General features: G+C 38.9%; 1 protein-coding gene across 1 annotated transcript in view; it reads right to left on the bottom strand.

The window, feature by feature from the left end:
- plxna2 (plexin A2) overlaps positions 1–13,184 on the bottom strand; it is a 223,148-nt gene that overhangs the window by 75,144 nt on the left and 134,820 nt on the right. Inside the window, exons 7-12 of the mRNA XM_044110575.1 lie at positions 12,678–12,831; positions 9,985–10,081; positions 4,880–4,994; positions 4,128–4,328; positions 2,212–2,308; positions 1,832–2,031 (exon numbers count right to left, since the gene is read on the bottom strand). Of these exons, the coding sequence (XP_043966510.1) occupies positions 1,832–2,031; positions 2,212–2,308; positions 4,128–4,328; positions 4,880–4,994; positions 9,985–10,081; positions 12,678–12,831 (864 nt within the window). The remainder of the gene's footprint in view (positions 1–1,831; positions 2,032–2,211; positions 2,309–4,127; positions 4,329–4,879; positions 4,995–9,984; positions 10,082–12,677; positions 12,832–13,184) is intronic.

The raw sequence follows: 13,184 nt of genomic DNA, 5'->3' as shown, positions 1-13,184 counted from the left end.
GTGGGGGAAGCAGAAGGAGCTGCCACTCATATACATGCCTGTAATCTAATGCAAGATATTTATGTAACCTTTAGAGATATTTATTCAGACTTTTGATTGCAAAGTTCTATTGCCAAGTATTCCTATGTGCCAAAGTTACTTTCAAAGGCCTGATTTAACCTTGTGCAAAGGCAAAAACACATTAAAACCTATGAGGAAGCATCTATAAAGACTGCACAAAGAGAAAGCAGATGTCAAAACAACAGCCCTTTAAAACTGAATATCTCTGTCCTTGTTATGTGTGAATACACCCCCGCTTTGCCCTTGCAAAAATTGTGAAGGTGAAGTGAACTCTGAGCACGACACAGCTAACCACATAAACCAGGGGTGCCCAACGTTGGTCCTCAAGGGCCGGCATCCTGCATGTTTTCGTTCTCTCCCTGGTGGTAGTAAAAACCTTTTCAGCAAGTCCATGTTCTTCATAGGCCTTCTAACGAGCCATCATTGGATTCAGGTGCGTTAAACCAGGGAGAAAACTAAAACATGCAGGACTGACTTTGGGCACCCCTGACATAAACAATTAGATGCAGATTCTTCCTCAAAATTAGATAAACCTGGACAAACTCGTGTCAGACACCAAGCATTAAAAGATCTCACAGAAATAGCTGAGAAAAGCACCATGCTGCATCCAGACTAAGCAAGGGAAGAATAGAAAACTTAGTTTTCTTGCATTTCTCTACAAAGTAATTCAGACATTTTAGAGGTCAGTATTTCTAAATGCGTCTGCACAAATATGAACAGGTATTGTCAGCTCAACTCTAGTAATGTTTTGTAAATACTAAAAGCTACTTTAGCTGCAACAAAGATCTTTAACTTTACAGTCTATCACTCCTCTGCTAAAAAATGTGACATGGCTTTGTGTTCAGCCTCTTTCATTCTGATATCCCTAGAATCTAAATAAACTCTAGTGCAACCAATACTACACATTAGCCAGAACATACTATTCCCAGTGTGATTCCAGCGTGAAGCAGGGGGAATGTGTCTCTTCTGTATGGACTGGAAAGTTTGTCAGAGTTAATGGGAAGATGGATGGAACTAAATACTGGACAGTTTTGGCAGGCTGCAGGACTGCCTGCCAGGGCTGCCCTGCAGGCAGACTGCAAAAAACTACAGGCTGGGGCGAAGATTCAACTGGAAGGTCACAAAACAAAACATACAGCCAGAGCTGCAATGGAATGGTTTATATCAAATTATATTTTTGCATATAAACAAATTAATGTTAACAAACACTCCTATTTTTATCTGACTGTCCTGGAGGTTTGCACTTTTACATTTTTCTGGATTTTGTCATTGGCAAATGTGTCTCTGCGTCTGCCCTTTAGCAAATTCAGAAAAGCCACACACCACCTAAAGCAAGTGTAAGAGTTTCTTTGCAACATTTAGGAAGTTATTTTGAATTTTGCAGTTTCCATCAACCTTTTTTAATGCAATACTTCAAAAAACACATTGATGAAAAGAGGTCTTGAGAGGGAAAAATGAATGCCACAATTTTAAGGTTCCTCTGTCTTTTCTTCTGTTTCATAATCATCCACTATTCTGCTGTTCTACCACATAAAATCCCAATAAACCAGCATGAAGTTTGTGTCTTTAACAGATCGAAATGTTGGAAGGAATACGAATACATTTGCAATTTGGACTTTAAGTGCAGTACTGCAGCACAAGATGATTGTCAATGATGAATTGTGACTGAATGAAGATCCAGATTGCAGTGGAAGCAGACAGTGACAGACTGACTGCAGCTGCATCTGAGTGGGCGGGCAAGCAAGACAGAAAGCTGATTATCAGCGCAAACCTCAGTGATGCGTGGGTTGGTACACTTCACGTTCTTGGAGGACAGGTTGAGCCAGCGAGTGGTGTAAGGGTTGATGAGAGGGCAGTGATGTCGCAGTGTGCACCTTCCCTCTCCGCTACACCAGCCGCACTGGAACTTCCTGTCTGCCTTCAGGCACATGCCACAGCTGTCCCGCTGGGCTGCACACTTATACAGGTGCACTGTAGGGTAAAGCAGGCAACACAGTAAAGATGTGGTAAGTGAATATTTGTTAAAAGGGAAACTGATGGCGTGTTAGATGAGAAATGATCTCCTCCTGCATATTTCTAAACAGTACAGCTCTAACATTTTATCTCATTTGCTTATCTACCCTGTTTTATGCAAACATCTACTGTTCTTACCTTGTATATTCTCTGGGTTGTCAATAATGAAGTTGCCATTCCACACCACAGAAAAATCCACAGGCAGCTCACTGATCCTCATTCCCTCATACAGGTACTGGAGGCCAGAGTCAGCGAAGCAGAGACAGAAAAGAGGATCACAGTGGAAAAGAGAAAGAAAGAGAGGAATATTTCAATGGGAGGTCTGGGAATTGGAATCCCCGTGAGTTCTTGTGTAGCAGTTGAAGCAACATTTCCTTCCTATGTTACAGCAAACTTACATCATCTCAATATCTGAGCTGACACAAAGGAACCACCCCAATAAAAAAATGGGTCAGCTGGAAACATTGAGTTTTCTTTGGTTCTCTCCTTTGTAATCACCTATTGGATATGTCAGTTTTGACTAAACAATACTCTCAGAAACACAAGTACATGCAACATGTGGTAAAAGAGATCTGTTTTTATAGACAGTAATATGTGATATTTTTGCCAACACTTTCTTAAAATGGCAAATTGGTCGAGGTCTGCGTGGATACAAACAACCACCAACATTCATTTTCCAACATGGATGCTTTTGGACTATTGGAAGACTGGAAAATGTATGCACAACTCAACACCAAAAGGACTTAACTATTTATGACCACTCTGGAGTATTCATAAAGCTATTTTGTGTGTATGTGCAAAACAGAGAGTGCATCATTTAATTCTCAAGTGCACACAAAGGAAGGTCTTCTGCTGAAGTAGCACTACAGGACAAGCAACATTTCTGCATTCATTTAAGGTCACCCAGGCTTTTTTAAATTCAGTCTAGAGAAAAATACTTTTGAAAATCTGAGCTTGGCATGAAGATTACATTAAAAATACAGCTGGTTGTAATTTTGATGCAGCAGAATTAAAACTGGAAAAATACTACCTGCTGTGCTGTGCCTTCACCAAAAATCAGGACAGTGATCACACAAGAGATAAAATTGATGTGAGCAGCAGTCCTCCCTGAGATGGTCTGATATTGTTCTTACAGTTTTGAATGTCTTTCAAGTCCCTTTATCTTATCTGCACCTGGCGCTCACTATTTGAAAATATTTTTCCAGACTTCTTCGATCACTTCAGCCCATGCTGTGTTTCTGGCTACAGAGAGGACGACAGCAGCCTGATGCAAAAATAGGTACAAATTGTTCCCATCTGCTGGGCTTGATGGTCGTGTTTTGTTGTCTGAATGTATCAGTTTCATGAATCCAGAGTAGAAAAAACCCAAAGATAAAACAAAAAAAATTACAAAAACTCCCTTTCTTCATGAATTCCCAAATTGGGTGAATATACAAAGCAGCTTCTAATTAAATTAGATGTTTCTACCTTTTTTTATTTTAAACCTTTTATGATATTTCTGTTTTATCTAGCAAAAAGCCTTAATTAGACAAGCAAATTAAGTTGGGCTACAACTGCTGAAATGTTCAGTATCTGTTACTACTTTTTCCTGTATAAGTGAACGAATCAATTAAATTAGATTAATTTAATTTAAATGAATTTAACCAAATGGAGCACCAAATATAAAACATTCTGCAAATTTTCAAAGATAGCGTAAAAAATATGTTTAATTTATTTAGGGTTAAAAATGTATCATGTTATAAAATTAACAATAAAAAGGCACTTGTGAATTTATATCCTTTTAATTTCCGCTTAATTTCTATGACAGGGATTGACCTTGCCCTCACTCACTATCTGTTCCAGAGATGACCTTATGACTAAACATCATAAGGTCATCTCTGGAACAGATTTCCCTCATCTCAGACGTCAATGGACACATACACTCACAAATTACTTAAGAGTCTCAATTGGTGTGCATGTGAACACATAACACAACATTTTCAACTCAAAAGCCGAAGAAGTGAAGACATGTACACTTGACTTAGCTAAACTTAAGGCAGCATTTCTCAGCCTACCGAACTGTTCTGGCACTGTACGCTGGAGCTGTTGAAGCGAAGGGCAGTGACTCGATGGCTAACCCCCTGGATGTGGAGGACACATTCATAGCCTCGCTGGCCAGACTGGGGCTGTGGCAGGTTCTTGGCCTTTAGGGTGATTGGCTTCACCTCCCCTGCTGGGATCAGAATCTCCTCCGAGGGCACCAGCTGGGGACAGTCCTGCAGGGGGCAGAGAGCAGAAGAGTGTCAGCAAAACAGAGAGAGGAAATTGCATTTTAGTTTGAAGGTCACCAGCAAAGGGAGAGAAATCACAATGTCATGTAGGCGTCATGAATGAGAATATATTAAAAAAAGGAGTGCTGTCAAAGTGAAGTATCATTTTCAGTTTAAAGTAGCTGCACTACAATCAAAGCACTAAGTGTGTGTAGAGCCAGAATCTGCCAAAGACACACAGGCGTGTTTAAGCTGCTTCCATCTCACATGACTGACATGGTCAGAGTGACATTGTTAAGACTTGTTAAACTCAGTCGCTCTGGGGATAATGGACTGTTAATTGGTGTTGCCGAGAACAAGAGCTCTGAATGAGAGGCGGCATTTTGGAAAAATAGAGAAGATTCGATGGCTGTCTTTCAAAGACATGCCCAGAGGCTGACAGAGAGCTGCAACACAGACAACAATGCAAGCAGAAGGAAACTGAGACGGGCTCTATGTCTGGAGAAAACACAGGAACAGAGAATTTATTTTCTTGTGTGTGTGAGTGTACCACCAACCTCAGAAGTGTTGACTCGTCCCTCCTGGAAGGAGCAGCTGGAGGGGTCATGGGTACACAAGTTGCGGTATTTGCACCAGTGGCAGCGGAAGGCACTGTTCACACATGACAGACACCTGTGTGAAGACAAAAACACACACAAGTGGTGAGCAGTTCACAGTCAAGAAGGGACAGAGAACTTGCCAAAGAGGGGGGGAAAGAGTCACAAAGGAAATGAGTTCATGTCCCAAGTAGGCACATGCTGTTGTTGCGCCCTTGTGGCTGGCACGGTACCCAGTCACTGCAGGACCCAGCTCTGCCTGCATAAATTTTGTGCTGCCATACATTCATTCTGCATGTCTGACTTAATATCAGTCCTCATAACCACAATCAGAGGGGGAGGAGCCGAGACGGAGGGAAAAACTTTGAGTAATGAGGACAAATAAAACACTTGCTCAGCTTGATCCTGCAATTACCATTAGCCCAGCATTGTTTGACTGGTTATGTTTAAGCATGTGCATGTGAGTATTTTTGAATGCATAGTATACATTTTTGCTTGGATTGTACAATTACAGAATTCAACAAATCAAAAAGGTGTTTTAGTAATATTTAAATGAAACAGGATGTAGTTACACCAAATAAATGAGTAAAAAAGCCCTAATTTGTTGAAATGCATCTAAATATTTAAATAATTTATTAAGCACAAGCATATATTTATAAAACATAAAAAAACTCAATTAAAATAAAATTAATTCAAGTAAGTAAGTACTCATGTCTGTAAAAAAACTGAATGACATTGTTAAAATTAAAATAGATTGGTAATTGCTTATGTTTGATTTATTAAATACATAATTGAATATTTAAATTGGTATAATATATAGATGTATTTTAATATAAGGGATAATTTAAATAGAACTGCTGTGAATATAAATATATATGTCAATATTTTTATGTTGTGCTGAGTATTTTTTTTCACACCTTCTTTCAGGTAACCTAATGTTAAAATCAGAAAAGGATAACCTCAGTAGATCAAAAAATCAGTTTTCTCATCATTATTCAAAAAGCTGTGTGAAAACATAATTCCCACTTGCTTAAATCATGCATTAACTGTGATTAGTTCGGTTTTAGAAGCAATACCCTCACTGCAAAAGAATCTGTCAGAAAACATGAAGCAGACTAAACGATTCAAAAAAGCAACACTGCATGGCCCGATGCGTAAAACTTACATGAGAAACAGATCCATTAATATTAGTGTTGAAATGGGTACAAAATTACAGGTGCTCGTCAGCAGCGTCAGCTGCGCATCAAAAAACTAGCCATACTTTTTTTATTCACACAACCTTTACCAGCTTTGTCTAATCAGCAGTCCACACTAAAATACATGGTCTCTAGAGATTCTATTAAAGAGAGTTTTGAAGAACCAAAGCTGGAGTCCAGTATTATGTTGCGTCTCTGAACTTCTGCACAAAGGACCTAAAGTGTGCTAAAGGCACCAGCTAACACAGTATTTGACAAGACTCGCCATAAAACTCCCAATGTGCATTCCTCTGAAGGCTTTTGGACTCCAAAAAACCACAGCAAGAGCCATTATCCATGAGCAGAACAAAGATGGAACAGAAGTGAACCTTCCCAGTTTCCCAAAATCATCTCAAGAGTGATTGATGACTCTTGAGACTTTTTCATCTGACTTTTTCTTGATGAGAAAGTCAGATAAAATAAACCAGAACAACATTGTAAGCATAACCAACTGCAGTTAAGATCAGTGTTTATGAACTAGCAAAAAAAAAAATTATCTATGGGAAAGTTCCAAGGTAAAATCCACTGCTGTCTCTTATTTTCTAAAAACATTCTGACGATTTCAAAGGCTGTAAAAAAAAAAATGTGGTGGACTGACAGAACAAAAGAGGAACATTTACAGATGGTATAAAATTTACAACAGTTTAACAAAAGAAAATCACGCTGACAGTCATATAAGATGGTTTTAGTGTGATGTCCTAATGTTGTTTTATTGCTGTAAGACCTAGATTATTTGCCACAATGAACAACAAAATAAATTCTGCTTTCTACCTGAAAATCCTAATGGAAAATGCAAAAATTTGACCTCAAGTTTAAGAACGCTTCCATCATGTAGAATGACATAAACCAAAGCATTGTTCTCTGAATGTTTTAAAACAATATGCAGAGTTTAGAGATCCCAAGTCTCAAATTAAATCTGATTAGAATATTCTGAAGGGATCTTAAGTAGGATGTTTCTGCACACTATATTACACTGTAACTGAATAAAAACAATTATGGAAAAAAGAGCAGTCCAAAATTTTCCAACAGGATTGTAAAAGACTCATTGCAACTTACCACAAATACAACACAAACCCTTCTCAGCAAATTATTTATATACGTCCCTAAAATAAAAGTGCTATAAAAAAAAACAGAAATCATTCCATGGGAAAGCCCTCAGAAGCCCAGATCCATGCTAACTGTAGGGTTTGTAAGGTTGCTCAGAGTATTATGACTGCAAATAAAAGCTTCTTTATAGAAACTAGTTCAGTGAGCTTGCAGGAGCGTAATACATGGTGAACAACACTCATTATTAATGATTTTCAACAATACACAGGGGGAGGAGGATGCTGAGAAGAGACAATATGTATAAGAATTGAACAGAGCACAGAGAAATTCTGGCAAGGGTTTTAAATTGAGAACATAACTGCAGGCGGAACAGTAGTCATTGTGTTAGTACATAAAGCAAACCTGATTCAGCTGCAGTTGGTGACATCTAATATTTGTTTTCCACAGGGGGGTTGGAATTTGAGCAAAGCAGCATGCAATGTAAACACTGATCAAATGAACCAATTGTGGTTGTTACCTTCTGCTTTGCCCAATGCAAAGTTTATTTCTAGATTCCTTCCACATCACGTTATGAGGAAGCTACAGCAGCGACATTTACAACTCTAGCTCCATACTGACACAAACCGAATACTGAAAGCCACTATTAGAAACTAAAAGTGTGGAAGGGTTTATTTTAAGATGCTTAGTGGAACTTTTAGCTTATATGGGAAAACAAATTAAGCAGATTTGGTTTCTGGAATGTAAAATTAGCAAGTAACTACACTCACTTAAGTTAGATTGCTGGAGGTTAATGGGTGATTTCACTTACTTGCAGTGCAAATTTTGTTCAATTTCCTCATATTTGTCTAGGTTTACTGATTTAGTCTTAGCTGTCATGTAATATTTCTTGCTAGATAGATAATTAGCAAATGTCAGCTTGGAATGTCATGATTCAACTCAATGTTACAGATTTGGGTCTCAATCAAATGTAGCAGATTTGAGGCAGTTTGAGTGTTGCAGTCACTGAATAAGTTTCACTTCCAGTACCTGTTGTTTCGGTGTTGCTTCTGAGGTAATGCAAGTCACATTGTTAATGAGCCATGGCGGAAGCAAAAAATAACGGACAAATTCCATGAGCCAAATTATAAACAACTCATGCTGACACAGGAAGTAACATGCTAATGTTAGCCTAGCACTTCAGAAAACCACTATTCATAAAAATATGGTCCTGAGGAGCAATATGGAAGTTAACTGAAGTTTGTAGCTGCATGTGTGGAATGAGATCTCATTGCAATATTAAAACATTATGATACTGGCATGCATTTAACCACCCCTGCTTGAAAATCTGAAATATTTAGACTGGTTAAACCTGAGTCAAATATATCTCCATTATAGAGTCATTGTGGAAGTTTTGTAAAACCTTTACTCTATTACCGTAGTAAAAACACACAAAATATTTTTCATGCATCTGGACCACCTTACAATTAGCTAAGCATAATAATAGCACTTGATAGATGGCTCAAATATCTAAAGCTCTGTTGATCAAATCAAACAATTTGTGAAACTTTCAATCCATTTGCAAAAAATGGGCTCTTGCCTCAGTACTAAACTTAAAATCATGTAAAGACTATTCTTTACATGATGAGTGTTGCTGGATATATAAATAAATTTGACATTGACATTCTTTGTGACTTGGATGTATCTTTACATTCCTCGTGTCAATTCATATGTTCCTCAATAAACATTCTAGAAGTTTTTTAATTAATTCAGTGATTGAGATTGCTTTCGCCACACCGTGTGTTTACAAACAGTTGTTCAACAAGCACGTCTTAGTGTCAGCTTGCTTTCACTCTCACTGACAAGGTTGAGTTAGGCACACTTGCTTGTTGTTAAATATTCATTTGTGTAAAAGCATGGGAGGAACTTCTGGCAAGCGGGCGAGGCTGGAAGAATAGGGTGTTTTCACCTTCAGGCAAACAGAGCTGAACATGTGTGCAAAAGGGACGGAAAGGGGGAGCAAGACTTGGCATCAAGGCACGCAAAGACGAGTCTGTGCCCTTTTCAAGTGTATGCATCTGTCTCTGAGCTTTTGAGCGTGTGTGACTGTGTGTACAAGTGTGTTTGTCATTCCTGGTTAATCGCGCTGATGTTAGAGAGCTGGTAATTCCATTTTCTGCCATCCCAATAGGATTTCTGGGCAGCAGGAGAAGAAATGAAAGAAGAGAGAGACTCAGAGTAACACTGCCCAGTGGCTAAAACATTTTGTTTTAATGTCAAGGGGGTAGTCAAAGGATAATATGACATGCTATCATTCCTGCAGCTCTGCTTCACCAGCTTTACTCTACTGCCTCATCTTTCCATTCCACCAAGTCAGAGAGGCCTTTGGATCTTGTACAAACAGAGTCTGCCTCAGTGGAATGCATTGAACAATTGCAAAGGCAGCGCCGACACTGAGATCTCCGAACCAGGGATTCAAGGCAACATCAATCAATCAGGGACAGACACAGCATGAAAATGGGCGGAAAATTCTCTTCTGAGGACCCGTTACATCGAGAGCTGGGCGTATTGTACATCCACATGTTTGAGAAAGAAAGCTTCATTAGCACAACAATGCAGAAACAATGGGGCACTGGGAGCAGCAAGAGATCATACTTCATTAGTTCTTCTGAGGTTATTTTTAGAGGGCTGGCAAGACAAGATGAAGACCAAGCTGAAACTAGATCCCGGGGCATTGATTCAGGGCTTTTAGGGAAATATTTGGGAGACTGTTTTTGGAAAAGGGTTGAAATAGAAGGCGATACTCACAGCTGGTGGACGCTACAGTTGTAAAACTTGATCTCAGTGCTGATGAGCATCTGACCAGTCTCCTTAGAGTTGAGCCTCAGCTCAACACCTGACCAGTCTGAAAGAGAGCAGACAACAGATCATCATTTTCATAAGTCACAACCATTATCAAAATTTGTTTAATAAATTGTAACAAAATTATAATTTTTCAACTTCATTAAATCTCACTTAGATTGTGAATATTTGCTTTCATATTTGCTTCCACAGAGAATATATGCAAGTCTGGGTCTCTCATGCGAATGTGTTATTTTTATTTTGAATGCATAACTAAATCAGTTTTTTCTTTTTTGCTGAAAGACCAGGAGATTAAGTAGGTCCTTAACTTTTCTTTTAATCTCCCTCATAAGCTAATTATGTAGAGTATGTGAGCATTACTTTTACTCTTAGGGGCAGCATTAGTATGCACAAAGTTGGTGGTTGCCATGGTGACTCTAGGCTTTTTGGTCATTGATTTTTCTTCTACAATTGAAATGACACAGTATGCAATGGTTAAAAAAAACAAGTACAGTTCGAAACAGAAAACACTAGCTCAGAGTGAATTTCTTATTGCTGTGCTATGCAGCTATGACATGAATCCAGACTCATGCCAGAAGAATAGTGCTCAAGATACATTTGTCCAAGGATGAATTCTTCCAATACCCTTATTTGGATAAACCGTTTGAGTTATTAAAAGTTGTTTTCATCTGTAAAGAGACAACTTATTTGTCCATAATTGAAAATTTGAGCCCCATCTCTAGATGGAAGTTCAATAACACAGTAAGACTTCAGATTCAGGAAAGTTTTCAACATTTTTGAATTTCTGAAGTGCTTTTTTCAGCTAGATCATACATCAAAGTCCCTCCAAGCATTGTTATGACAGGAAGCAATACATGTAAAAGTCCTAACGTTGAACAGAATTGCTTATAATGATGTAAATTTGTTTGTCTGCATTTTCTTTATCCCTATAGCTCGCAGTCATTACATTGTGGGCTTCATAAGTATGTGGATGTTTACATGAGCCTGAATTTGATGACATTCAGTGTGTGGGAGGTTTCAGTAACCCTCAGCACTCTGTTCTCAGCACCTTCTGGGAATCAGGATTTGTTTCACACAAGTCTAAACAGAAGTCTCATGGCAGAATTCTAACACACATTGGTCTCCAAGGATCTGGCAAGAATATATGGAGGTCTTCTTGGTATTAAACCTCCTCTCTGAACATTTTTCTTAGTGAAAAAGAGGTCCAGTTATTTTCTTTAATGAGTGCAGTGTCCTCACAGTTTTCCACTGACCTCTTTGTCAGCCCTCCTTTAGAGAATTTCCCTCTAATTTCTGCCCTGTTCTTTATTATGCATTCCTCTGCTCCCTTTTTGGTCTCATTTCCTGTTCTCTGTTCCTCTACTCTTGTCACATTTCCCCTCAGGTCATCACCGCAGCACAATCAGTGTTGTCAAGCGGTGTCTGGAAAGACTCGCTAAAGGGACAGAAGATGGAGGGGCGTCCCATGGGAATGGATGGAGAGGGGAAAATGGAGGAGTAAACAGGCGTATGGATAGCTTGGTGGGATGATGGTGGGACTTAACAGGAGGACTGGCTGACATTTACCTGAGGGAAAACACTTATATTAGAGCCGATGCACCGTCTCCTCTGGGAGTTCGGGGCAAACAGGGCTGTCATTTACTCAAAGCAGGTGAGGGGATGGGGGTTCACCAAACCACCTCTAACACACATTGTTTTTCACAATCTGATTATGATCTATTATTTAGTGTGTTTACTTTTTCACATTGTGGCTATCTTCACCTGAAATGTTATTGTTGAATAGGAGGCTTTAATATTCGTACTGTATGTTTCTCCCTCCTATGGCTTGATTGAGATCTTGGAATAAATTTACTTTACATGTGTTCTTGGAATGCCTACAGAAATCTGAAGACTACCATGCTATGAACATAATTGATAGAGATATTTGTTTATAGCCTAAAAGCTGTATTTTTGCTTTGATGCACAATGGTAATTTAAGCTGCAGTCCCATTTACTAAGATTTGATAAAACATTGGCTCATCTAATCATTTCACCGTATAGATGTATCTGTGTCAGTGACCAGGTGAACAATCAATGCACAGCTGAATAAATAACAAGCAAGGAAATGCTAAAAAGTAAAAAAGCCATTACATTAGATAAAATCTATTTTGCTTTCCTCATCAGTCTCATTGTGTTGATGGTTTAACCGTCTCCATTCCACACAGCTAAAAATGGTGTAAGGGTGCTGTTAGAAACACAACATCCTCCATAAAGGCACCCATTTTGTCCAGACTGTAGTCCAGGCAGCCATCTTTCGAAACTGGCAACTGGCATTTGACTCATGCTGAACAAACGGCAGAAATGACTAGCTTTAGAGTTCATAAAGAAACAATTCTTCATTTTACAGCACAGGGTTCCTGCCTGAGCCCTTAGGTTTTAATATTTATGTGCTGACAGGCATGATAAAGGTGTTCTCAAATTCCCATAGACATTACAATGGATCAGGATGAGAGCAGTCTTAGCAGAATAATGTATTTTAGACCTAATGTCACTGTTGTTGATATTATTGTTAACAATAGCACCGTAAACGTAGACAACATAGTCAACTTTTGGAGATTTTTTCCTTTTAAGCAATAAATGTATAAATGTTTTATATCTACCTTGGTCAGTCGGTATGAGAGGGACATCCTTTGCAGCAGGAGACACACAGAGTATCTGATTGCCATTTACGTTTCCCTCAATCTCTGTCAAGTTGCCAAAGGAGCAGGTGATGCCCACAGAAAGGTCTGGGACATCGCTCACCTTCACCAGCAGCTGCACATGGGACAGAGAAACAGCTCATTACTTTGTGACCAATCTACACACAGTATTTTGGCCACTGACCAAATCTGCTGAAAACATTTTCACACATAATAGAAATCCTATTCATGGATAAATATTTAGGTGCTACAGAAAAAAAATACTTTTTTATTAGCAACACCAGCTATGGTGAAGGTTATTTCACTGGTCAAGGCACAGAAAGGTCCCCTCAGAAATTTTGAAGAAATGTACCAACTTCAGAGCAGCAGTGTCAGCTTCAAGAAAGAGGGAAAAAAAAAAGATCACAGTGCTGTTGGCAATTGCTGCCAAACTGGTTTGCCAAATATTGTTTCTGGGACTTAAAAGCT

This window comes from Gambusia affinis, linkage group LG01, assembly GCF_019740435.1.
Source record: "Gambusia affinis linkage group LG01, SWU_Gaff_1.0, whole genome shotgun sequence".
NCBI classification, from domain to species: domain Eukaryota; kingdom Metazoa; phylum Chordata; class Actinopteri; order Cyprinodontiformes; family Poeciliidae; genus Gambusia; species Gambusia affinis.
Note: the sequence above shows the minus strand (reverse complement) of the source record. Positions and strands in the feature narration are given on the sequence as shown.